Genomic DNA, 25,390 nt, shown 5'->3' on the forward strand with positions numbered 1-25,390 from the left:
TCCCGCCATGGCATCATTAACTGCCCTCCCCCGACGGCTCCCAACGGCGGCTCCTGTTTCAGGCCAAGCCCAGGTGTGTTCCTGAACGCCCAGGTGTGTTCCTGAACGCCCAGGCAGCTGCGGAGCCACGTGGGCCACCTGAGCACACAGGGAGCAGGGAGGCCCACACGAGAGCACAGGCTGGCTGTCAGTTTTGAAATAGACTCTGAACTCTGGGCTTAGGAAGTGTCAGTGAGAAATGTTGCCACATCTCCTCTGCCATCCCACCAATAGCCGTCTGTCCGCTCCACACCCTCCCTGGCTCAGCAGCACTGATGGCAGGCCGGCCTCACGCCGGGCCCGGGGCCAGGTGCTGAAGACTAGATGTTGTCTTCACCACTTCACAGCATTCACATTCCAGTCCCAGGGACAAGTAACCGGAGAATTACAGCACCAGGCCACCAGTGTTCGTTAGGGGCACGTGTGAGGGAATTTGGCAGGTGGGAAGGGCTTCTAGAAGCAATGACTGCTTCGCTAAAGCCTGAAGCTGGAGTAGGAGTTAGCCAGACAAAGGGGAGGGAAAGGAGAGGAGGCAGCTTCCCTGGCAGGGAAACCAGCCCGTCTGGAAGTGAGAAGGAGTGTGGCAGTTCGCACATGTCACTCAAAGCGTGAGTGGTTTGCTGTTAACCTGCATTCTTTCATTCATCCGTTCGTGAAGGTATATTGAGCACCTAGCCCACACCAAGCACTGCACTGAGCTGTTTGCGGTGGTTAAAAATAAGCTTCTCCCACCTCAAGGAGCTTACAGTCCAATAGGGAGACTGATGGGGTTCAATTAGAGTAGGAAGTGACAGGCACAACAGTAAAGACTGGACCAAATATGGGAGGGAGGGAGGATGTGGAGGGGATTTGACTCCTACTCATGTCTCCGGAATGCTTGCATTTCCAGCCCAGTGCCACAGAGGTGGGGTCAGAAGCCTCTCTCGGCCTCTGCACACACTGAGCTCTGGGAGACCCCAACCCTTTGCCTTGGGGAGATTGAAGGGCATCTATCTTCTTAGATTTAGCAAAAAAAAAAAAAAAAAAAGGTAATTTTGGGTCTCCCTTTGCAACAACCGCAGCTCTTTGTAGTGTTTCAACACCCCTTCCCCCGACTAGATCTTCCAGAATCACGTCACAGAGGGGTCTGTGACACGAGTGCCGTGCCCAGGTCTCTGTGGCTCTCTTCATTGACCGTGCACCTGAATGCTGTGCACCAGCTGTTAGCTCGTCACCCTTTCCCGGCAGGACCCCCACTGCTTCCGTAGGCGTGGCCCCATCAGGTTCCTCGGGGGGTGTTCCTACAGTCTCGGGTAAGAATCCCGCACGCAGATTGTCACTGTAAGCAACCGCTGTCTCTGTGATTGATCACAGAGTGGCCCCGATGCCTAGAATCAGTGCTGAGCGTCTTGGCCACCTTGTCCACCAGGGCAGGAGTGGCAGGCAGTTTGTACTGTGAATGAAAGGAGCATCGTGCCGTGGGACAAACCTGTGACTTTACTACGAGGTGTTTTGTTTTGCCAAAATGGGAGTGTATTTATTGCTTTTAATCCATGTTTCTAAAACAGTTTAATAAAACAAAAAAGTAGACACCAACAAGAGGAAGTCTCCATAATTCTACTTTCCTTCCCACAGAAAACCTCTGTTCTGTACACATCCTATATATGTTATTTTCCTTTTATAAAAATTCTGCATGTGCACATTTCCAAAACCGCTCTTCTCTCTCGGTGTCACAGGGTGGGCCTCTCTCTCTGCCAGTGTGTCTCCCCCAGGCCCTGTACCAAGGGCTCGGCCACTCGCAGGGTGCTCCAGGACACGGTTCTGGCCCTGTCTCCAGGCGTCGCGGGACCAGGGGATGAGCTCACTGGGTGCGCCATCTGCCCTGCCTGGCCAGCGGCTGCATCGGGAGGGCCAATGGGCACCACGTGTCACTGGATCCAAAGTCGGGGCAGCTCTGTGCTCTGAGAAGCTGCTCAGTCTGAAAACACAAACAGGATACAGAAAGGTTTGGCTAAACAAATGGGTGACACGGCTGTCGTGATGACAACCACAGCTGACACACGTATCGTGTTTACTGGGAGCCAGTGCCAGTTCTAAGCCCTCGACCTACAATAAGCATTGAATCCCCACATTTTACGGACAAGGCGCTGGAGACCCTGCGAGGTTGAGCGAGTCCCCCAAGGCCACCCGGCGAGTAAGAAGCGAACGCAGAGTGGAGCCCAGGCGACCTGGACCGGGCATGCGCTCCACAGCCCCAAACTGCACCGTCCTCACCTCTGGCCCTGGTGCCTGGGCACCTGCGTCAGAGAGAGACTTGGGGATGGCGTACTTGGTCTGGTGTGGCCTTTCTTGTGTGTGTTCAAAGGACACAGTTTGTTTTCCGTCCCCAAGCCCCTGCTGCGTCCAAGTCCGTCATTACCAAGGGACAAGTGCTGGTTAGCACTCGACTCCCACCATGCCCGCCCCCGCGTCCTCCAGAGGGTGCCCTCAGACTCAAAAAATAGAGATGAAAACATCTTAAACACGACCGCCCTTCCTTCCTGATCCTCCTCTCCCCTCCATTTCTTCCTGTTGTTCCCATCTAATGAGACGGCGTGGCCAAAGGAGCCCGTTTCTGGCCGCCGACCCCCGCCTCCCTCCCTGCTGCCGGGCATGTTCCCAGCAAGCTGACACTGTGTGTTAGCCTTTCGGGGCCCTCTGCCCGCCCCCCAGTCTCCTTACACATCCTGTCTGTACTTGCCCATCGCTCTGTCTGGGCACCAGCGCTCTCAAGACCTTCCCAACAGGACCCCTCACGTCTCTCCGTCTCTCCGTGGGCTGTCCCACAGCCGCCTCTCTCTTCTCCCCGCCTGTACTCCCCTAATTCGGGGCAGAGGCACAAGGGCACTTGTCTTGGCCCCTAATTTTATCCCTTCGGGTTAAGCGTCCCCTTCGCCGTCTTCAGGCATCTTCTCCTTGCTCATAACTCGCCTGTCATCACAGCAGTCCCCTACATCCCTCTAGGACATCAAAGTTCTCTAAAGTGCTGCCTCGTGCATTTCTCAGTGACCCTACAGCCACCCTGTGAGGCATGTGTCATCATACCCATGTCACAAATGACAAATCCAAGGGACTGGCCCGGCATTGACCAGCCAGTGAGCAGTCCTCACTAAGCCTCGAACTTTTGACTGCACACCAGGCATCCTTTCTACCCAAATGCATGGAGAGATCTGGACCAGGAACAAGGGTCCCTCAGGAAGACTTGGAGCCAAACCTACACCTTGGAAGCCAAGGGCTCAGGGAGTCTGGCCACTCATCCAACTAACAAGGCTGGACTTGGTACACTCCATAAAAGGGATGGGAGCGAGCGGCCTCTCAGTACACCTGTGGGGGAGACGCAGACATGGCATCTCCAGATCATGAGGCCCTGCTCCGTGGGAGAGCCCTAAGTCCAAGGGCAAGCAAACCAGGATGGAGAGGGCAGAGTGGAGGGTGCCTCCCCAGCCCCTGCTCTGAGGGTGAGGCCATGCGGGATTCTCGAAGTGCCTTAAGAATGCAGCAGCCTAAGTGCTATTAATCAGCCCAGTAACAGCCTGATGGAGGAGCAGGTGCTTCTGGGAACCCATAATGCTCTTTGGCAAGGGCCCCAAGGGTACCTCTGGGAGGCCTCCCAGCATCCGCAGTGCTGCTGAGGCAGGAGTCTGACTAAGGAGGCCCATTCATCATCAGATGTCTGGACCAAGCGGAGTATCCAGTTAGAACTGGAGGAAATAAACAACTGCCTATTCCAAGTACAATGTCACTTCCTGTTAGTGTCTAAGTTTTCCCTACTTCTTTCTTGATGGCTTTTTTTTTTTTAAGAAAGAGAGGTGATAGGAGGGAGCAAAAAAGGGATAGAAACATCAACGAGTGCTTGCCCCTCACACACTCCCTTCTGGGGACCTGGCCCACAACCCAGGCATGTGCCCTGACTGGGAATCGAACTGGCAGCCCTTTGGCTCACAGGCCGGCACTCAATCCACTGAGCCACAGCAGCCAGGACTTGACAGCTTTTACTTTCATCTGCACTTTCTCCTATCTGTCCATCTGCGGCTGTGATTTCTGTTTCTGAACAGAAATGTCGTCCAGGCCTTTCTGCTGGGTAATGGGCATTCTGCAACGAACAGAGGCTGCCTGCAACTTTCCTAAAATATGTTCTGGGGCCCAGACACTCCACGTGCGCCCTTGGATTTGATGTTTTCTGTTTCCCACTGGTTCAAATTTCTGACGTGTCAGTGTTCATTGATCCAGATAGTTGTACACCGGAATTACACCTGGTTCCAAAGTTGTGTTGAAATTCTTTTATTTTTTTCCAAGATAGTTTCTTCACTCCATACAGCGTCTTCATGTGCCCGACATCACTCTGCCTGCCCACAGTCATTTCTGACACTTACTCACAAAAGATTCCCCATTTCTCGGCTAAGCTGGCCAGCCAATCACCAAACGCCAGACTCAGTCCCCCGGTCCGCCTCTATCTCTGCATCCCTGTCAGGTCCCTCTGCCTCTCTGTCCCTCGGTTTCCCTGCTGCATAATGGTGCTGAGATGCTCATGCACCTCGCAAAGGTGTAGTTGGGGTGACTCCTCCTGCGTGAGGGCTTCAGGGTAGGGCTTCGTGATTTGGTGGCGGAGGTCTCCAAAGACCCGCCCAGTGTCCAGCCGAAGCTAGGACTGCAGACTCAAAGCCTGGGCGTCCTCCCTCAGCCTGGGCTGCAGTGTCGATGCATAAGGTGGGGATAATGGCATTCCTTACTTCACATAGATTGTTGTGAGGATTAAATGTGAAATAACAAGCAAACAGTGCTGGGCTGTAGAAATATTTGCTCCTATTAAGGGGAAATCACTGATGGCTAAAACACTGTAGGAGACCCCGCCCCAGCCCAGTTTAAGTGTAGATGGCGCGTTGGTTTGTAAACCGTTTGCTGCCCATTGTATCTGGAGGGCGGAGACGCAACAAATTACATGCACTGACGATCAGCCAGAAATTAAGGTGAAGCTGATTCGTAGCAGCATGTTATTAAGTGACTTAAGGAGGCTACAGAACAACTGGTTTAGGGGAAATTGCATGCATAGCAGAGGTGTCTGCAGGGAGGTCCCTCAAATGTTAACAGTGGTTAGTTTGCTTTCCTCTTTCGCATTTTCTATTTAAGTTTTAAATAATGAGTATGAATCACTTTTCTTTTTTCTAATTTTATTTATTTATCTTTAGAGGGGAAGAGAAGGAGAGAGGGAGAGAAACATCAATGTATGGTTGCTTCTTGTGTGTCCCCTGCTGGGAACTGGCCTGCAACCCAGGCATGTGCCCTGACTGGGAATTGAACCGTGGTTGCTTGGTTCCCAGGCCCGTGCTCAATCCACGGAGCTACACCAGCCAGGGCCTTCAATCACTTTTCTAAAAGGATAAATTCTCTCCACACACACACCCCTTTCTCAAGATTAAGAGTGGTTTGTCCAAGAAAGCAATTTTTTCTCTGTTTTCTTGGCTTTGACATCAGAAGAGACCCCCCTCTATCCATTTAGTGCTCTGAGTTGGGGGAATTTATCTCAGGCAGAATTAACCTGGTGACCAGGGTCAGGGGCAGTCCCTGAGGGGGACAGAGGCTCAGCAGCCCGCCTCCACCGCCCAGCAGGGTGCCACGTGGCAAGTACTGCCCTCCTTGAAGGCTAACATCAAAAACTCACCAAGAAGCAGGTCCAAGGGGAAACTGCTGTAGCTCTGGAAACGAAGGCCACCCAAGCACGAGCTCTGCCCCTGGCACATGCTACAGAGCTGTTCGGCCACACCAGCGGTTACAGAGGAAGAGAGAAACCTTCAGTGCGAAAATCAAAACAGAAACCTTAAGCTTTAAACCAGAGCGTCCTCTCAGACCCAATCTGGGACTTCTCCTATGACGGGCACTGACCGCCAGCATCAGCCACGACCGTTGGCCCATCCTGGGTGCCCAGCAGCACCACCTCCCCCAAAGCAGCGTCCATTCACGCTGCCTTACCATTGTCGATTGTTCTGTTTGGACGGAGGCCCGGGATTATTCCAGTTTCTTCTCCCCAACACAAATCTTCCCTCTCTGTGGGCTCCTTTATCTTCTCTCCACTTAATTTGGCAGTTCTGCTTGAAATCTGGGTCTTATTATTATTCAGATGTGGTTCTAGAACATTCTGTGGTACACCGTGACGTGACGTGATGTGACCACGAGTTCACACTTGAGAGCTCCTCTGAGGTTTGTCATGCTTCCTTCCAGCAAGTCACCGAGACAGGACTTCCCTGTGCTGGGTGCCAGCTGGGGGGCAGGTGGCGGGGGCTGGTGGCAGGAAAGGAGACACTGGACCAAAGGAAGCACAGCCCCTCAGACACTCTCCGCTGGGACCACAGTTAGTGAAGAGCGTCTGGAGCATCACAGTTGCCAAGACCCAGCCTCAAGGGTGTTGACTTAGGCCCTCGAGGCCCTTGCTCTTCCTTTAGGGACAACTTGGCTCCCTGAGTGCAGGGATTTCCCTGTGACCCGGCCTTCACCTGAGCTCAGGAGGCCTGTCCTTTCACTCACCTGTATGTACGTCTTAAAGTAAAATGGTTGGACCATCAGCATTAAAGAACAGAATGTAAACACAAAGAGAAAGTTTTCAAAGATATCCCTAAACTGGTATTTCAATCACTGCTTGATATAACCGTGGTATGAATTGGCTTCGGGGGGTCAGATTCCGATGCCAGGCTGCCTGGGTCTTGATCCCTGAATCCATGGCGTGCCCACTGTTCGACCTTGAGCAACTCACCCAGCCTCTGCCTGCCTCAGTTTCCCCACCTGCAGAAGCGTGCGTAACAGTGGAGGCAGTTGTGTGAATTAGATGGGTCAACACCTGGACATGCTGGAAGCTGGAGGAATCCTGTTTCCCACCCCCATGCAGGCACGTGAGATCCGTGTGGGTGCACAGAGGGGCCAAAGCAGGGACGGCTGGATGCAGGGGCCACAGACCATCTTGGAGAACAAATTCAGGTTAAGGCTATTTTGGGATTCTAGATGTATCTCTACTTAATCTTCAGCTATCTAAAAGTGATGCACCGAGGGTGTTTGTTTTTTAACAACGGCGTTGTGGGGGTATGTCACACGGCATCAAATTCACCCTCTCATGTGCTCAATTCAGCGTTTTCAGCAGCTTCACAAAGTTGTACAGTATCACTACCCTCCACTCCAGTTTGGATTTTTAATTTGACGGGGTCCAAGGGCGAGCCTGCTTTAGACAGAGCCACCGGGCCTATTGGCGGTGATTCCGCTGAGTCACCGTGGGCGGCCCAGCAGCTGCCCGGGTCATCCCCCCACTCCCCCTCCCCCGCCAGAAGCTGATGGGCCAGCTGGGCTGCAGCGAGTGAGCAAGCGGGCCGGGCGTCTGCTGCCCCCTAGCGAGGGCTTCAGCTCAGCCCTGAAGCGGCCCACCTGGCGCGGCCACCGCAGATGGATGGGGGGTTGGTCAAAGCGTCGGTTTCAGCCGCTAGACGCTGGCTGCGGGGGAGCGTGGACTGTGCGAGAGCAGTGCGCCAGGCTTGGTGCTTGGTGAACCAGGGCTGAGCCAGGGCTGAGCATGGGCGCAAAATCTGCCCCTGACGCGGGCTTTCCCTTATCTCTAACTGCCCCTGGGACAGGGTCATTTCACCAAGTCCTGGATGAGGAGAAGGGCTGTGTTTGCTTAACTTTCTGTTGGGAAGGCACTGGTGTGAAATGGTAGGGCAGCGATGGGTTTTAGCATCAAAGGTCAGAGTTTGAAACTCTGCTCTGCTGCTCACCAGCTGTGTGACGCTCAACAAGTTGCTGAACCTTTCTGAGCCTGTTTCCTCAACCAGAAAAGGAGACTAATAATCCGTCTCATGGGGTGGCTGTATTACAGAGACGCTCTCTCTTTCTGAAACCCCTGGGACTGGCTTACAGTCACAGTCAGGGCTCAAATAAACAGATGCTATTAATATTCCAAAACTGCCAAAAGGGTGCACAGTGCTGCCCCGGCTGACCCAGGGAGCCTCCTGGGACCTCACACTCATTACCTAGATGCAGTGCTGTGGGTAAGAAAATCAGGAGGGACAGGAAGGGTGGTGGTAAGGCTGCTTGGTCTTCACCTCCTGGAGACAGAGACCTCCCCAGGTCCGATGAAACCTGCAGGCCCCTGGAGAGCTGGGCAGGAGCAGAGGCCTGGGTGGGGTGCAGCCGGGGCATCAGAACTGCCTCCCATGTCCCAGAGGGCAGAGCCGCCAGGGGAGGTGCCTCTAAGTCACTGCCTGGGAAAACAGGAGGTGGGAAATCGGAAAGAAAGGCAGAGGGGGAGGGAGAGGGAGAGGTTGGTTGCTTTAGAAGAACAAGAAAGCAAAGGAAGACAGATCTTGGTGTTTATTTTCCCGTCTGTGTGCCTCTCTTAGATTACAGGGATCTGGGAGGTGATGACCATGTCTAATCTGGGCTCTGTACCCATCTCAAGGCCAAGTTTATTTGTGTGTTTTCAGTTTGCTGTCTTGGCGTGAAAGGCATAGGGCCAGGGTGTGCGCTGTGCCAGCGGTCAGTTGGTTAACATCTTCTTTGTTCAGGTCTTTCAGAGAAATTGTCCTGCCCTGGCTCTTGAGGAGGAAGATGGCGGGGGTCAGGGAGCGGTGGGAAAGGAAGGAGGAGGCTGAGATGCCAGGGCTCCCGCCTCTCACCCAGGCCTGGGCTAGAGACCTCCTGCTGTCCTGTGAACCAGCACCAGGCTCCCAAGCCGGAGGAAACGGGCTCGGTGGGCCCACTTAGAATAACGTGTCCCAGCCAGAAGGGAGCTCAGAGGTCACTGAGTGGCATTCTGTGGGTGACGGAGGTTGAGAGAAGTGACTCGGTCACACAGCTTCAGGGTGGGAAGCTTGACAATGCTCCTTCCACACCCTGACCTGTCCCAGACAGCAAGTTGGGGAACATTTTATGACCCAGATGGAAGAACAGGCAATGAGGGGCAGTGGGGTGCTCCATCAGGATGCAGGCTCTGCACCCTGGCATCGCCTCCTGTTGGCCGCGTGACCTTGGGCAGGTCGCTTCCCAGATTCCTCATCTATCCAATGGCAATCAATATCTATGCTGATAACAATGATAATAGCTACCTCACAGAATTGCTGGGAGGGTCCAGTGACACACCTGTGAGGAGCCCACACAGAGCAAACTCCTTTGACAGGGGCCATGTGGCACTGACTGTGTACCAGGCCCTGGGGCTGCAGCAGTAAATGACATGGACAGGTCCCACCCCAACGGGACTTGCTCACTCAGTGTTTGTCTTACGACTAAGAGGAACTTAGCTGTGCTCTCTGAGGCTTCCTCTTTCTGGACTTCACTGTGCTCTCTGGACTTCACTGTGCTCTCTGAGGACATCCTCTTTCTGGGCTCTGTTTTCTGCTTAAGTCAAATAGATGCTCAGGGGATGCTCCAGACATGGACTTGTCTTTCTCAACATGGCCTGTAGGTCTTTAAACATCAACATGGGGCTGGTCACCCAGCCCAGTCTAGCTGAAGAGACAGCTCTTGTGGCCTCATTGACTCAGAAGATCCATAAACCTAGGGACGCTGTTGGCCGGGACTGGCGGGAGGGGCGGCGTGTGAGCCTCCCTGCCTGGGGGGTCCTTCCCATGCACCCCACTGTTCTCCCCAGAGGAAAATGTTGGCCCTGGAGAAGCACACAGTTCATTTATTCTGCAAAGTGAATAGCTGCCTGTGTTTTTAAGGATGATTTAATTTCTCCAGCAGCCCATGTAATTCATTCGGCTTCCTCTCTGTGTGTCTTTCTCCAGCCCTGCAGGGTGGCACTGGTGTGCATGGGGGGGGGGGTCATTAGGAGCCAGGGCACTGAGACCCACCACCCCGTTATCTGCCCTGTGGGGCCGGACGAGCAGGACTTGCGCTACCAATGCATGTCTCCCGTCCCCAGAACAATGGGCTGCTGCTTCGAGCCCCAGAAATGACCCTTAGTTCTACTGCTTCTGACTTGAAATCTTATGGAAAACTCTAGAAGCAGCTGAAGAAAATCCAGCCTCAAATGCAAAAAGCCACACTGAGAGTATAGTTGGTAAACAAAATGCACAACGATTCTTGCTAAGACTTATGTTACAGATTTATTTTATATATTTATCTATATATTTGTACTATTAGGAGAGAAGAAGAAATACTGGAAAAGCCAAAAGCAGGAAAAGTCTGTAAGCTATGGCCCACAGGCCAAATCTGGCCGTGAGCTAAGAATGACCTTTACATTTTCAAAAGATAGGGAAAAAGAACAGAGAAATGATATTTTGTGACATGTGAAAATGACATGCCTTTCCAATCTCATCATCCATGTGAAGTTTAATTGAGTTCAGCCATCCATGCTCACTCACACTTATACCTGTACCTCTTCTGCTTTCCTGCTGCAGCTAAACTAAGTACAAAGGATTAGATCACTAAAAACAGAAGAAAATATTATCTTTTTTATTACAGGTTTTGCTTATTTACTTTTAGAGAGAGGGGAACGGAGGGAGAAAGAAACATCAATGTGTGAGAGACACATGGATCGGTTGCCTCTCACACGCCCCCAAATGGGGACCTGGCCTGCAACCCAGGCAAGTGCCCTGACTGGGAATCAAACTGGCGACCTTTTACTTCACAGGCTAGCACTCAATCCACAGAGCCACACCAGCCAGGGCAATGGTCTTTATGTATTATAGAGCAATGAAATAAGTCACAAAAGAAAATAGATTTGACTACATAATAATTGAAACCTGTGAGTCAGAAGCTGTAAGAAACCAAAATAAAAGGCATTCAACTGGAGAAACTGTCACAAATAGGAGAAAGGGTTAATGCTGTCCATAAAATAAGAGCTCACGCAGTCATCGCAACGAGCCCTGAGACCTGGACAGAGTGGCATGGGCTATCAGCGGGCATTGTGTGAAAGAGGAAGCCAACACATGAGATTTTTACCTACACCATGTTCCAGGAGGGTAAACTTGGCCCTTGAAAGGGATCAATCAAATCTCAAGACAATACCGTGAGGCTCCTTAAACTTCTTGTCTGCCTTGCCTGGCCCTCCTCAGCTGGGCCAGGTGTAACATCTCCAGCAAGTTTGGGAAACCTCAAGCTCCTGGGCAGTTCCACCCCTCCAGAGTGGGGGTCCTGTGAGTCAGCCAGATGAGGTGACCTGTGGACCAGTCCCAGGGATGAACAGTTGGGCAGTGGTGAACCCAGGACTTCCCCAGACAGGCTGCACCAGGAAGCCGTGATCGAGGAAGGTGTTACTTCCTAGAGCTGGATGGGAAGCAGTAGCTGAGTCCTCAGATAATGGAACTGGAGCCTTTCAGAAGCAGGTTCTTCTGATTGGGGGCTTCCTAAGGGACACAGATCATCAGCGTATCTAAGGGTAGAGAATATCACCACCTTAAATACCACAAACTTAAGGGATGAATGGGGATTTTCACCTTCCCAAAACAAAGTCCTGCTCATTCTCGGGGAACTGTCACAGGTTTGGAGAAGCTTGGTCTCGGGCACCTTTCCCAGCAGCTCTCTGAGGGACAAGAGCCTCTGTCAGAATGAACAGGTGCCCCCACTCGTGAGAATTAGCTGCTTCACCCAGCAGAGGTCTTGCTGACGTCATTCTTAAAACCTTCCTAGACCACACCAGGTCTTGCCAGCATCTTATTCTACATCATGGATGGACCACACGAGCTCAGGCAGCCACGTGAGCGTGCCCTACCTAGAAGGAAGAGGAATGAAGCTGGACATGGTTATGCCAGTGACTAGCTGATATATGAGGTCTGTCCAGATGGTACCCAGCCATGTAATATGAAAAATCTGGACATTTATTGAAGAAGATACAAGATACCAGAAACATTGTACCTACCTCAGTCCCCTTCAAAGTCAGCACCGTGGGACCTCACACAGTTCTCCCAATCATCAACAGCTGCCCCATCATATTTTCCTGAATCTCATCAATGGTCTCCAATCTCTTTCCTTTCAAAGGTGATTTTAGTTTTGGGAAAAGTTGGAAGTCGCAGAATGCCCAATCTGGGCCGTAAGGGGTGTATGTCCCCTGGGTGATTTGATGTTTCACCAAAAAAACTCTGCATGAGACAGATGAGCAGGCATGTTATTGTGATGAAGCTGCCAATCACCAACTGCCCACAGCTGCAGCCTTCTGAACCATCCAAATAGTTTCCGCAGAGGAATGTTCGAGCTTAATGCACAATTTGATGCAGATTCATTGCTCTACTCACTCCGTCATTTTAAATGCAATGGCCACACAGTGCACATGCTCACTCAAGGGCATCCACTGTCCCCACTGACTAGTACAGTGAGGTCATCACTGTTCACACATGTGCATTCCAGTGCACTGTTCTTGGCTGCCAGGTGACATCGATGTCACACAAACCATTCTCATTTATTAGCAATGGCTGGACTTTTTCTGGACAGACCTCATAAACACAGTGCCAGAAGCCAGGAGTCCCAACAACAACGTCAGTCTTGGAAAAGTTATGTGCAGGGTCTGCCACCGTCTGCCTTGTAGTTCACCGTTTATATGAGTTGCCCAACAGCTTCAGAAACAAGACTGCAGATTTTAAAACATTCTGCCACTCCTAACTCACTTAGAGAACACATGACATCAGGTATGCCCTCCACGCCTTGCCCAGGGAGACATTATTAATTGATCACTGAAGCTGGAGAGCTAGATGCTTGTGAAGGGAAGGAGGAGAAGGGCCCTGCCCACTCCGGTTTATGTTATCAGCTCCTCCCTCAACAACCAACCCACTCGGGCCACTCCCGTGTGCCACTGAGAAAAGTTCGTTAAATGGCCCTGGATAGTGTGGTTCAGTGGATTGAGCGCCAGCCTGCAAACTGAAAGGTCGCTGGTGCAATTTCCAGTCAGGGCATGTGCCTGGGTTGCAGGTTTGGTCCTGGTCAGGACGCGTGGGAGAGGCAACTGATCGATGTTTCTTTCTCATATCTTGCTTCTCTCCCTCTCTTTCTCCCTCCCTGGCCCCTCTCTAAAAAGAAATAAATAAAATCTTTTAAGCAAATGAAAAATAATGGAATAATCCAAAGAGACAAGAGTGAACCAGAGCAAAGTGACATACACGAAAGTCCAGGAATTTATGAGTCCGTAAAGACAAGAACAAAGTACGAGTTAATACTGTTCCTACCGGGCTCTGTTGAGCCGAAGCTGCGTCTGGGCTGGGGCCTGATGCGACTCCCCAGCCTCACACCCGCTCTGGGCCCTGTTAGGGACTTCTCTGCCCACCCTCAGAACGCACAGCTGCGGTCCTGGTAGGAGCCAGGGAGGCGAGTGGAGGCCACAGCCTTGACCTCCAGGGTGCCACCCAACTCGGAGCTGGGGGCATCCGGACACCGGTCAAGAGGCAGTTCTGCTGTGCAGTCAGTCACATGCACTTGAACAGCCCGTGCCTCCCCACACCCCATTTTCCTCACCTGGAGTGCCCGCTGGTGCCTGCCCTGTCCTGTGTTCTCCTGCCCTCTGCATTGAAAAAAGCCAGTAAACCCCTAGTCAGCAGCAGTTACTCCTTAATGAAGTGGAAAGAGTGCTGAGCATAACAGGTCAGACCTGCCAAACCTGCCCATCTGGTGGTTCTGAATATGAACTAACGTGATGGTGGATTCAAAGTGCACACACATGTAAACAACACTTTGGCAGGGATGCAGAGTTTGGGATGAGGCTGGACATCTGGTAGCTGGGGCGGGAAGTGGAGACATGGAGGTATGTCTGCCATCAACCGAGGAGGTGGCACCTCACTTCTCCTGCCCCCCACCCCACCCCCTACCAAGCACTAGGCCTCATCTCAGCATCCCAGCCTCAACCCCCAATCTTACTTTTCCAGGTGGGCCTTGAACCAGGATGGCCGAGCCCCGCCAGGAGTTCAACATGATGGAAGATCATGCTGGGACCTACGGGCTGGGGGACAGGAAGGACCTCCCCTCTCAGGGCGGCTACACCCTGCTGCAGGACCACGGGGGTGACTCGGACCACGGCCTGAAAGGTTAGTGCACAGCCCTGCACAGCAGGCCCTGGGGCCTCGGGAGTCACAACCAGCCCAGCTGCTTTCCAAAAGGCTGTCAGGAAGACTTTGCAGCCAGAGTTTTAAAGGAGTTTTAAATACTTTACTGGGTTAGAAGCCTCATCATTTGAATGGGCCAAGAGAACTCAAAACGTGAGGCCATTTGAAACTGTGCCTTTCCAAAGGACAGTTCGCCACGTGCGTGCATGCAGTGTCATCAAGTCTGCAGGGGCTGGTCGGTCTGCTTAGCACAGGGTGCTCTCTCAAGTCTTTAGCCACACCTGTTCACCCATAAATCAGTGTGCATCACATGCAAAACACATGGCTGTACACGTTCTCCTTATCTCTTCCTCGCGGGCCTGCTGGGCCCTATTCGGCAGGTTGGTTAGCTCTGGGATTCCTACTGTACCTGCATTAATAAATTGCATCAACTTCTCAATATTCTAAAATACTGTCTTTTGGCCAAATTGGCTTGGCCTCCTCCTCTCCCCCTACAAAGGAAGACAGTATTCATTTCTCTGTCTGACCATCGAGTTGGGGAAGGGTACAGCCCTCTGTTCTCTGCATGGTAGCCCCTGGTTCCCACCAGGAGCCCCGAGCTGGCCTCTGCAGGAATAGGACTCTGTCCCTGACCCCCAGGCTCATTTGTAAGGAGACAAAATGGCAAACAGTCTACTTTCTCTCTTAATGCTAAAAATAATTGTAAAACACACTTTGCAGCCTGGGGTGTGGGATGAGGAATGGAAGTTGTGCGGCTCCAAGGTGGGAAAGGACCTTTTCTTTTCGAGGTATATCTATCTATTCAGGAGGGTTCCCTGGAGGAGGCGGGTCACCAGCAGGTGCCTTGGGTTGCAGGAACACGAGAAGCAAGGGTTTCAAAGACTGGCTTCTCTGGTTGTGCTGAGGCAGGAACACACAGAGTCAGAGGAGCCTGGAACTTAGACAAGTGGGCTCCAAGCTGGAGGAGGTGGAGGAAGAGTGGGCATGATTTCCCCCAGGGCACAGAGGCTGTCCAGCCAGAAGCTCTGCGAGAGGGGAGTGGGGAGGGGAGCAGAATTCCCAGCTGGCCTCCCAGGGGCCTAGAACTCCCCGCCTGGTGTCATGGCAACAAGAAATGCAACAAGAGGTGCATTCTGACCTCCCCCAGGCCACGCCTGGCTCCAGCCTGAGCTGGAAAGTTTCAGCTCCTCTCCGAGGGCAGCAGGGGGGCCTCCTCTGAGGACGTGAGCCCACATGTCCCCCCATATGCCTCCCGTCCCTCTTTCTGTCAAGTCCCCATGGAACTTCAGTCATTAAACTCTTTATTAAATTCTCACGGACAGAATCCAACTTAGAATCACAACACACTGAATTCGACCCCAGGTCAATTCTGCCGGTGAAAAATGGAGCTCTATTTAGGGTTGCCTGGTTGAAAACCAAAGTCAAAAATGTAGATGCTGTTGCAGCCAATGCACCACAATAAGGAAGGGTGTTAACAATCGGGGAAGGTGGGTGTGGCGGTTCACTCTCTGTGCCATCTCCCCAGTTCTCCTGTGAACCTGAACTGCTCTCCAACAAAAAGCTCATTCGTTTAAAAGTCCAGGAGGAAAAGTGGTTTTCATCAGTCTTCTTTTTTGCAGGGAAATCTAAATTCAATGTGTACATTAAAAACCAGCTTACTATGTTGCGTCTCAGGGTTGCCTAAAGCATGTTCGCTAAAACTACTTGCTTCTTTAACAGAAAACGTGATCAGAAGTTCTGTGCTAAAACAGACGTATGATACACACAGCTGACCCTGGAACAACCTGGGGGTGAGGGGCACCAACCCCTGGCATCGTCAAAAATACATGTACAACTTTTGACCCCCTAAAAACCTCACCTACTGTTGCCCATAAGCCTTATCGATAACATAAACAGCCAATTAACACATACTGTATATGTTATACATATCTGATACTTCATTCGATCCATAAAGTGAGCTAGAGAAAAGAAAATGTAAGAAAACCATAAGGGAGAGAAACTACATTTACAGCGTTTACTGAGCAAACCCCCACACAAGGGAACCCACACAGTGCAAATCGCATTGTTCAAAGGTCAACCTCTGTGCAGTTTTACATGGCAACCTGTTGTCACTGCTCTGAAAGGGAAGCATTCGAAGGGATTTTGTTCACCCAAAGACATACTTGCCAAGAAAGCAAGTAATACCTGAAAGATTTTCATAGGTCTCATCGAATTTGTTCCTGCTGCTAAGGATTTAGAATGTGTTGTTTTTTATGTGGGGAGGGGTATCACTTGGCAGAAGGTGTCACTGTACTAGCAACATTTTTAGATAAGTGACAGAGGCAAGTTTGAGTAATGACAAGAAGCCACATGTAAAATATGAGAATGGAGTGTCTCAGTAGATGCTAAAAGTTGGAACAGCACTGGGTGCACCCAGAGAGTTGCTGGTTAACTGCTAAAAACAACACCCTAATGAATTAAAAGGTGTGAATGGGCTAACTTGCTATACCTTCTAAATAACACATTCAGAAGAGGCTTCCTCTCCTTTCAACTTCCAAGGAGTTTAACAAGGATAATGCTAATGATAAGGGCTGCAGGCTGGGGGCAAGGAGGGGCAGGGAGGGTGGGGGAACAGGCGTTTGGGCCAGTGTACCTGTGTGCCTGAGCCCTGACAGGTGGGGCTGGTTGGTCCGCACGAGGCTTCCTCATCACTGCCCAGAGCCTGTTTGAGACGGTGAGCAGGTGTTTGCAGACTCCAGGCTCAGGGAGCTGTGTGTGCTGGCAGCTGGTTTAGATTCAGCCCTTCTCTGGCTGGACGGGCACAGCCAGGGCCGGGTGTCTGGAGACGATGTTCCCGCAGGGGCGCAGGGTGTCTGATCTCACAGCGCACTCGAACACCGGTTGCCTTTCTTCATCTCGGAGTTCTGCTTCGTGCCCAGAACCAGCTCCCATCACGGAACTGACCCCAAGGCCACCTGCGTCCCAGGTGGAGCGGCTCTTACAGCGTGTGCCAAAGCTTCCTTGGCTTCAGAATCCGAAAGGGCGGTTTTCTTATAAATAACTATGGCCGATAGTTCAGGGGCCACTCAAGGCCGGTTGATGGGTAGCTGGAGACCCTTCTGTGAAAGAAGCGTGGCAGGGTCCAGACGCCCACCGTCCAGTTAGACGTAGGCACTGTGTCCGTCCTAAGCTAACTTCTTCTCAGAGAAGGGAGTTGTATCTCGGAGCGTTCTCCAGGTATTTTCTGTTTGTCATTGATTACTGGTAGGCGGTGATCCCCCGTGCACCCCTCCAGTAAGGAAAGACAAGGCCCCAGGTTCGCATGGCTTGGGTCTCTGGTGTCTGCTGCCGCTCATCCGTGTGGGAGCCTCGGCTCTACTCGAGCCACAGGCTGTCTAAAAGACATCGCTTCCTCTCTCCAAGGACATCTACTCCTCACCCACGTCTGTGCCTGATGACCCTGGCGTGGGGACACAGCTGTGTTGGGAGGTGGGACTGGTCCCTCTGTGGTTTTATCACTCGGCCACCTTTCATCCATCTGGGTTCCACACTGAGTGATTTCTGGCTCCAAAAGACCCTGCTCCTGAGTGCCCCTGCGGTGAGAAGGGGGTGGGGAGAGGCGGTCAATCTGAGGGGCTCACTGTGTATGTTCCAGAATCTCCCCTGCAGACCCCCGCCGATGATGGATCTGAGGAACCGGGCTCTGAAACCTCTGATGCCAAGAGCACTCCGACGGCCGAAGGTGGGGACTCAGCCAGCCCCTCCCCTGCAACAGCCGTGCTTAGAGCCCCTGTGTGCCCCCTCCTGGCTGCCTTTGCTGCCGCCTGTCCCTCTGGCTGAAAGATACGCTCACTCGCTCACTCGATGCTTTGCAGGACGGCTCAGCCTTGGCTCAGGAATTGGGGGGAGCCACGCCCAGCTTCGATGCCTTGCTCATTGGTTCCAGGTGTGGGCACTGTTGCCATGTGTGTGCTTTGAGGCAGCCACACTTGGAGAGGCCGGAATCCGTGGCAAAGCAGGGCCCAGGCACACCTCCTCAAAGCCCCTGCTCCACTTTGATAGTCCTTCTTAAACTCCTCCCGCAGCCCCCACCCATCTCACTCTTTCTTGAGCCCCGGGGTCCCAGAGCAACTGTGTGGCTGAGGAAAGGAGCAGGTCAATGCATATCTCAAGCTCCCACTTTGGGACTGGTCTTGGATTAGTATCCTCATTTTTTGAGCACTTGGCTTGGCCTGGGCTTCTGGACCTTGGCCGCCATGTTAGTTTCAGCCCATCTTCTGGCCTCTTCCTTCTAGACATTTGGTATCTAGGTTATTATAAAGCTCCTCATGTGTTTTCTGAAGTCCTCCTTCATCCCGATTTTGGCCACCTTCTCTTGTTTCCCATCCACATCAGTCAAGACTGAGTTTGATCGCAGGTACAGGAAAACCCAGCTAACTGGGGCACACAGGTGTATATGAAGAGGTGGAGTTGTCTCACATGATAACACTTATCGTCTTGGGCAGTCCCTGGTGTCATCGATGCTGTTCTGTCTTCTTCTTCTTCTGCCATCTTTAATGGTTGTGTTATTGCCTCGTGGTTACAAGATGGCTGCTGTACTTCCAGGCATCACATTTGCCTTCAAAGCAGAAAGAAAGTATTTTCTTTCAACCACAAGTATTCTCTCAAACCAGTATTCTCAAACCAAAAGTATTCTCTTTTAATTAGGAAAGGAAGAGTTTTCCTGCAAGCCCTACTGGCCAACTTCCACTCGAGTCTCATTTGTCAGAACTGGGTCTCCTGGCCACCCCTGGCTGTAACTGGGACATCAAGCACTTGACTTCTCAGCCTCTTCAGTGGGAAAAATCAAGAGAGAAGGGAATTGAGAACAGCTTTTGAGCAACCAGTCTGTAGTATCTGCACACCCATCTCTTCTTCCTGCTAAGCAGGCCAAGGCTCTGTCCTCGGCATTCCTCGGAGCCCTGCCCGTCACTTCAGCTGCTGTGTCACACACAGGATGGGAGCCTGGCCCCAGCATCTGCCCAAGTGTCCACCTTTAAATGAATTCAGAAAGTGGTGGTCAAGTGCCTGCCAGCTGCTTGGCATGAAGGTGCTTCTGTAGAGGAGATAGTGGGCGTGGCCCTTCCCTTCCCCAAGGTGCTCAGCCTAGTGAAGAGAACACCAGGCCAGGTGCTCTTTGCTCTCCTTAGAGCCAGTGATGCAAGACACATCCTGCTGGTCTCGTTAAGACCTCTGTGAGAGTCACCGGCTGCCCCTAGGAAGCCCTGAAACGCCCATGCCAGAATCCATGCCGGCCTTCCAATCAGGGCCTTCAGCGTTCCGGCAACGTTATTCTGGGAGACTCTTCCAACCAAGTCTCATGGCGCTCCGGACCCCGAGGGTGTGCGGGTCTCGAGAGCTTCAGCTCCCACCCCACAGGGCGGGGCTGTGCTGGGCCGGACCACGCCTCCCCTAGACCATCATTAACATGGACTCCCTTTGTCTAAACTGACACAGGCCCTTGAAAAGCTTTCAGCATTGACAGCTTCATCCGCTTGCCCAGGACACCTGGGCGTGTGCCAGGGCGGTGCTCGGGATGAACGCCGGTTTGGAAGCATTCCCGCTGGTGGGAGGCCGGCAGCAGCTCTTGGTGGCAGATCTTGGCCTCCGGTCTCTGCCCTGGAAGCCGGCCCCTCTGCAGCCAGTTGTCAGGCACCCGACCCTGGACGGCCCTGGGCCTGTTCATGGCCACCCAGGGGACTCTGTGCTTCTCAACCATGCGTCCTGGGCTCAAGGGGACAGGGCAAGCTGGAGGAAACCTTGGAGGTCACCTGGAGATGATACCCGCACTTTGCAGAAGCCGAAACTGAGACCCAAAGACAAGGGACTTGCCCAAAGCCTCCCAGCAAAGCCGCAGTCCCTGTCCCCAGAGTTCCTGCCTGCCTTAGTTCCCATTCCCCTCCTGCACCGCCTTAAGGGTCGAACATCTGTGAACGGTCATCATCCGGTTTCAACATGTCTTCTTTAAATAGCCCTGGGACCATCCCTGCAGCCTCTCTCACTGCCACTGCCGTGTTTACATGGAGGCTGTCCCTGGCTTTCCTGGCGAACGGCCTGGGTGTCTCATGGGCTGGGGCCACTGTGGCAGAATGTTAATGTGCTTCCCCGGGAGGCGTCAGGCAGGGTGGCTGTGGGTGTGCTTTGTGGCGTGGCTGTTTTGCATGTGGCTGAGTTCCCACCTGCCTCCCCTCCCTGCACTGCTCCCACCCACGAAGCAAGGTGAGGGACTTGGTGTGGCTCAGCCCCGGCCTCCCAAAGGTGATTTGCAGTGCTTTCCAGATGTGACAGCGCCCCTAGTGGATGAGGGAGCCCTCGGCGAGCAGGCAGCCACCCAGCCCCACAAGGAGATCCCGGAAGGAACCACAGGTGAGGGTGACCCCTGGGCTGGGCACCTGGCTGACCCCCTGGAGGAAGGGTGTGTGTGGGGTCACGCTCATCTCCAAGTGAGGCAGGAATGTGGGCAGACACCGGCTTCTGGGACTCTTGGGTTGCTCTGAGCTTGGTGTCCTGTTGCTTCCATGGCTGCCTGCCAGCCTCCCAGGGGACAGGGGACCTTCTGGATTCCTTCTAAGCTTCTCCTTTCCCATCCATTCAGTACATCGGCTCCACAGGGTTCTCCGAGGCAGGCTGGTGGCAGATTCTGCCTCCACCCCTGAGGTCGGTCCACCCTCTTGCTCAGACTCTGTCTGGTGACCGGGTCACCTCCCAGGGAGCGGTTTGCCACCAGGAGCACCGAGTGTGCAGCAGGGTCCAGACGGCTGACCCACACCTTTGGAGGATCTTCTTAAAGTGGACAAGTCCTGAGGGGTCAGTGGTATAATCCAGCACACAGTCCTGCGACTACCTTTCCAAACGTATCCACATAGAACAGGCATGATGAGGCTGTCCTGTCTGCATGGATGATGGGGGGTGGCTCAGAAATCTAGGCACCGACCAGAAATAGCCCTGGACACGGGGCCACCAGAGTCACCTGACAGCTGCCCGGGCCCTGAGGAAGTGGCTGGCACAGCCCGGAGCTCCTGCTTTCGTTTCCCTCCTGTCCCCGCAGTGGTCCTGGTGACCGGAGGGATTCTGGACAGGATTTCACCAGCAATGGAGAGTGGGGAAATGTCCCCAGGTGTAATTGTCTATCCTTGCAAAGACGGGGCTCATGTGGGAAGCCACAGCCTTTTCTCTGGGCCCTGTGTGCTGAGGACGCCCTTTCGGAGCAGTTTGGGCTATGCGAGTTGGTCCTCTGAGGTGGGTGGAGGGGAATGTTCTCCAAGCCTGGCACGCTTCATTCTTGACCATGAAGGTCGTTTGAAGGCCAAGGAACACTCATGGGTCTCTTGGTTTTTGTCCCTTGCAGTTTATCTGGTGGAGGCTCCTCCCTTGCCTTGGGTAAGAGCTCTAACCCCCTTCCTATCCCTCCTGGGTAATCATAGGACTTAAGTCCAGTCGCCTTAGTCACAAAACAGAGTCTGCAAATGCTAATTAGAATGTCTATACCGTGTAAAAAGGTCAAGGCTCTTGCAGGGTTGCAGCCTCTCCCCTCAGGGCTGGGGAGGGGGAAGGACAGGGAGGCAGGAAGATTCTTACTGGGCTGCCGCTGCTGGGGGCTGCTCCCTCCACTCTGCGCTCTCTGCAGTGTTTAACACTGACCCCTTCTCTCTGTGGGCCTCTTCCGAATTCGCCCAGAGCCCTCCCACCCATTCTCCCTCCTGAGCATCCCTCCCAGTGCACTTGATTCGGGCAGATATTTCCTTTCTCCTCTGTTCCTTGGGGGCCAAAGATCCACCTCCAGCCTCACCTCTGCGGAGACTGGCTTGCTCCTGATGCTGTCCTACTGCGCGTGGTGCAAAGCGTCCCCACACTGTCACTGCCTGCGCCCAACTCAGGACATTCTTTGTGCAAACTGGGGTTTGCAAACTGACAACAGGGCCACCACCATGATCCTTTGCTCTCCCACCAAAGCAGAGCCAGCCGCCCTCCTCCTCTGGTTTTCCCAGGTAGGGTTCTGACCACAGTCCACCGCGTTGCTAACCATAGAGGACCCAGCCAAGAGTCTCCGGTGGTGCCTTGAACCCCTTGGACCGAGATGCAGGGCGGCTACATCCAAAAATCCTCTGCAAAAATACTTTCCCCTCCATCTTCTCCCGCCTTAACCTCCTCAGTGAGATGGGAGGTTTCAGAGTTGGGGGACCCTTTCTTAGCTGGTGACTTGGACAGTGTGTGCCTTAGCTGAGCGCCTCAGTTGGGCATGGCTCATTTGCTGCATCCTGGTGTCCCAGTGAAAACTTCTCATTGGAAATCCACTGAAATCCACCAGGGGTGTGGCGTGGCCGCCCCCCTGCAGGAATCCTTGCTGTGCTGGGGCGGCAGCCCCTGCCTCCTGGGGCTTCGAGGATGTGGAGAGGCTGTGTAGCGATGTGGCAGCCCAGCCCCGTTACACCGCCTCCCCCTGCGCTGACTTCTCTGAGTTATGAGCACCCTCCGATTTCTGACTTGCGCCGGGGCCAGGGTGTCACGACTCTGCACCAGCAAGTGAAAGCTGCCAACTCCCCAGAGCCACACAGTGACATCATCTTGGCACACCCTCCTGCTTCCTGTCTCCAGGACCCTGTGCTATGTAGCTGGACTGGCCTCCACTCAGAGCTTCCCTTCCTAATCTCTTCAGAGACTCAGACTGAATCTGTGCTTGCACAGATCTGTGCCTCCTGGGCAGCACTGTGCAGTGATGTGCAACCATCACCATTAGACTCATGGGCAGTGTGGCGCCAGCCTGCGGGGCCCAGAGGCTGGTCATGCCTGCAAGCTGGCCCCTGCCCCCTCACCCCAGCTGCCCTGGGACACCCAGTGGGTTAGGTGTTCACAGCCCATCACATAGCAGCCCAGGGGTCCGTGGAGTCTTTCTTCTCCCTCCTCCGCACGCCCCATGGTGGCAGCACTGGCTTGTGTGGCAACTTGTCGTCTCTGTCCAAGGCTTAGAGACTCAGTCATCATGTGTCTGGGAGAAAAGGCCAGTGGCCCAGCCAACAACTCCCAGACTTTTCTTGGGGGTGGTGGCCTCTCTGTCCCTGGGGTCATGAGGCCAGTGCCTGTGATTGCATGGCTAACTGCCCTTACAAACTCTTTCTTCTGGACATTATAGTCATTGTCCAGTAGCAGTATGCTGGTTTAGGATGATGCCAGACAGAACTGGCATTGCAATAAAGCTTATTGATTTTGGTGCCGTTGATGAAGTGGTCAGGAGCTTTTCTCAGTCTTCTGTGTTTGGGATGAGCTGTGGTTCCTGAAGCAGGAGCCCCAGACATCCCAAAAGTGACCCACTGACACAGCCCCTCTAACCAGCAGCACCTGTTCTGGGCATGCGATTAAGGACTTGCCCCTCGTAGTTGGGAGAAAACAAACCGAACAGCTTTAGGTCACCTACCTGATGCCAGGTGCTTCACTAAACACGTTCACCCAAGTTCTCGAGTTCATCCTCACCACTCTCCTGCAGGACCAGCCGGCATCATCACCTAGGGCTGTAGCTGGGGATGTGGAGGCTCAGAGAGGTGAAGGAAACCATGGCACCTGGGGCAAATCCCAGCCTGAGTCCACAGCCCATGCCTTGTCCTTCCCTGCTCCTCTGACCCCTCCCCCACCCTGGGCCTCTCTGTCATGCGGGGCACGCGGGACCCTGGGCCCACTGTGGGGCAGGTCCTTCCTGCTGAAGCTCCGCTGCCTGGCAGGTGTGTGGGTTTTGTGTGATGAGCCACTTTCATCGACAGCCCCAGCAGTAACATCCTCAGCGAGTCAGGGGTGCAGCCCCTTGGTTTTTGTAAGAGGTGCCTGTTTTGAAATGTTTTCAGAAATACACCGGAAAAGGCAGAGAGCTTTGTTTGTAGCGCACAATAACTGTCTGTGCTTTTATCTCCTCCTTCATTTGCTGACACATAAACCAGCTGAAGAAGCAGGCATTGGAGACACGCCCAGCCTGGAAGACCAAGCTGCGGGACATGTGACTCAAGGTCAGTGGCCAGAACCCCCGCCAGGGCGTGGGGGAGGTGGTGGGGAGGAAGGGCGGGGCAGTGCTCAGACGGGCTCTGCCCTGGGAAGAGACTCTGGACCCGGGCCCCCTCACAGGGCCGGGAGGATTTTAGGCAGCGGTACTTATAAGAGATGGGCTCTTCGAACACAGAAAGAGAAGCTCTAACGCTATTTCCAAGATGTTCCCAAGGTGTTTAGTTCTGAAAACAGCTGTCCTTGTCCAACCTGGGGGTAGAGAGTGAGCACACAATGGAAACTCAAATCCGTGCAACAGGCGACCCTCCCGCAGGCCACGCCCCCCCCCCCAGTCCCAGGAGAAAGGCCTTGGCCTCGGCACCACCCAGCCGTTTCTTTTCTTGGTTCCCCCCACCCCACCCCTGCACACTTCAAGCCTGACTGCGACTTCCTTCTCAGGGGCCAGAGCTGCTGTGTTCAAGAAAAGCGACTTTCCACAACCATTCAGTGTAAACACTGTAAGAACTTAGTTTTTAGGTTCTGGAGATTCTTTATCTTTGGAAATAGAGATCTCTGATACAACGTGGGCTGGGTGCGTTTCTTACCTGTTGCCGTGTAAATGGACGTCAGAGTCTACTGTGTAACATGGCAGCTTCTAGATGGCAAAGGCGCTGCTCTTTTCTCCAGAGACTGGCGTGGGATTCGGCCAGAGTTCAGCATCACCGCTGAGGCCGCCTGGCTGCAGGGAGCCTCTGACGAAGTATCTCTCTGAGGGTATTTGGAGCCTAACTGCACGTTCCCGCCCCCACAGGGGTCCCTGCCTGAGAGCGGACGGTGCTTCTCCTGTCACATGACCCAGAAAAGCACTTTTTCGTTCTTGAGCTTACAGAGAGGTTCCTAAAATATTAGAAGGGCTGATCCACATAAAGGGGAACCTCGGTCCATGTGCTAAATGACTGGAGTCCCGCCTCCGCTTCTTTTAAGTCATGACGTTTCAGCTCTGGTGCCGGGAGAGCCTCCTCTGCTCTCTGGAAATGAGCATTTATTTCCATGAACAGAAGGGAGTCCGAGTTTTTTCTACAAGTGTCATTGCAGGCCATGTCTGCATGGCCCTGACACACATTCCAACAACAACGACATCAGGCCCACAGCTTTTCTGGCAGCCGGCGGCTGGGCTGACAGAATCTGTAAGTTTTCCGACAGCGGCCTAGGATCTCACAGACACACAGATGGGCGCCAGGCGACATCTGCAAAGGGAGTCAGCACCGCACCTGTGAACACACGGAGGGGCCCGCCTCTGCTCCCAAGGCCGGTATTTAATGCCCCCGTTGGGGCGGCTGGTCTAG

General features: G+C 53.3%; 1 protein-coding gene across 13 annotated transcripts in view; it reads left to right on the top strand.

Annotated features, from left to right (window-relative positions):
• MAPT (microtubule associated protein tau) overlaps window positions 1–25,390 on the top strand; it is an 86,698-nt gene that overhangs the window by 30,778 nt on the left and 30,530 nt on the right. For 5 of the 13 annotated variants that reach the window (XM_037163611.2, XM_037163612.2, XM_037163615.2 and 2 more), the window contains exons 2-4: window positions 13,884–14,042; window positions 17,695–17,781; window positions 24,005–24,070. In XM_037163611.2, coding sequence (XP_037019506.2) covers window positions 13,901–14,042; window positions 17,695–17,781; window positions 24,005–24,070 — 295 coding nt within the window. In that variant the 5' untranslated portion in view covers window positions 13,884–13,900. Of the gene's footprint in view, window positions 1–13,673; window positions 13,763–13,883; window positions 14,043–17,694; window positions 17,782–20,357; window positions 20,445–24,004; window positions 24,071–25,390 lie in introns of those variants that run through there. The other 8 variants (XM_037163614.2, XM_037163619.2, XM_037163621.2 and 5 more) reach the window with 3 other exon arrangements.

The sequence above is a fragment of the Artibeus jamaicensis genome, unplaced genomic scaffold (assembly GCF_021234435.1).
Source record: "Artibeus jamaicensis isolate MK-2021 breed Jamaican fruit bat unplaced genomic scaffold, CSHL_Jam_final contig_1998, whole genome shotgun sequence".
In the NCBI taxonomy this organism is placed as follows: Eukaryota; Metazoa; Chordata; class Mammalia; order Chiroptera; family Phyllostomidae; genus Artibeus; species Artibeus jamaicensis.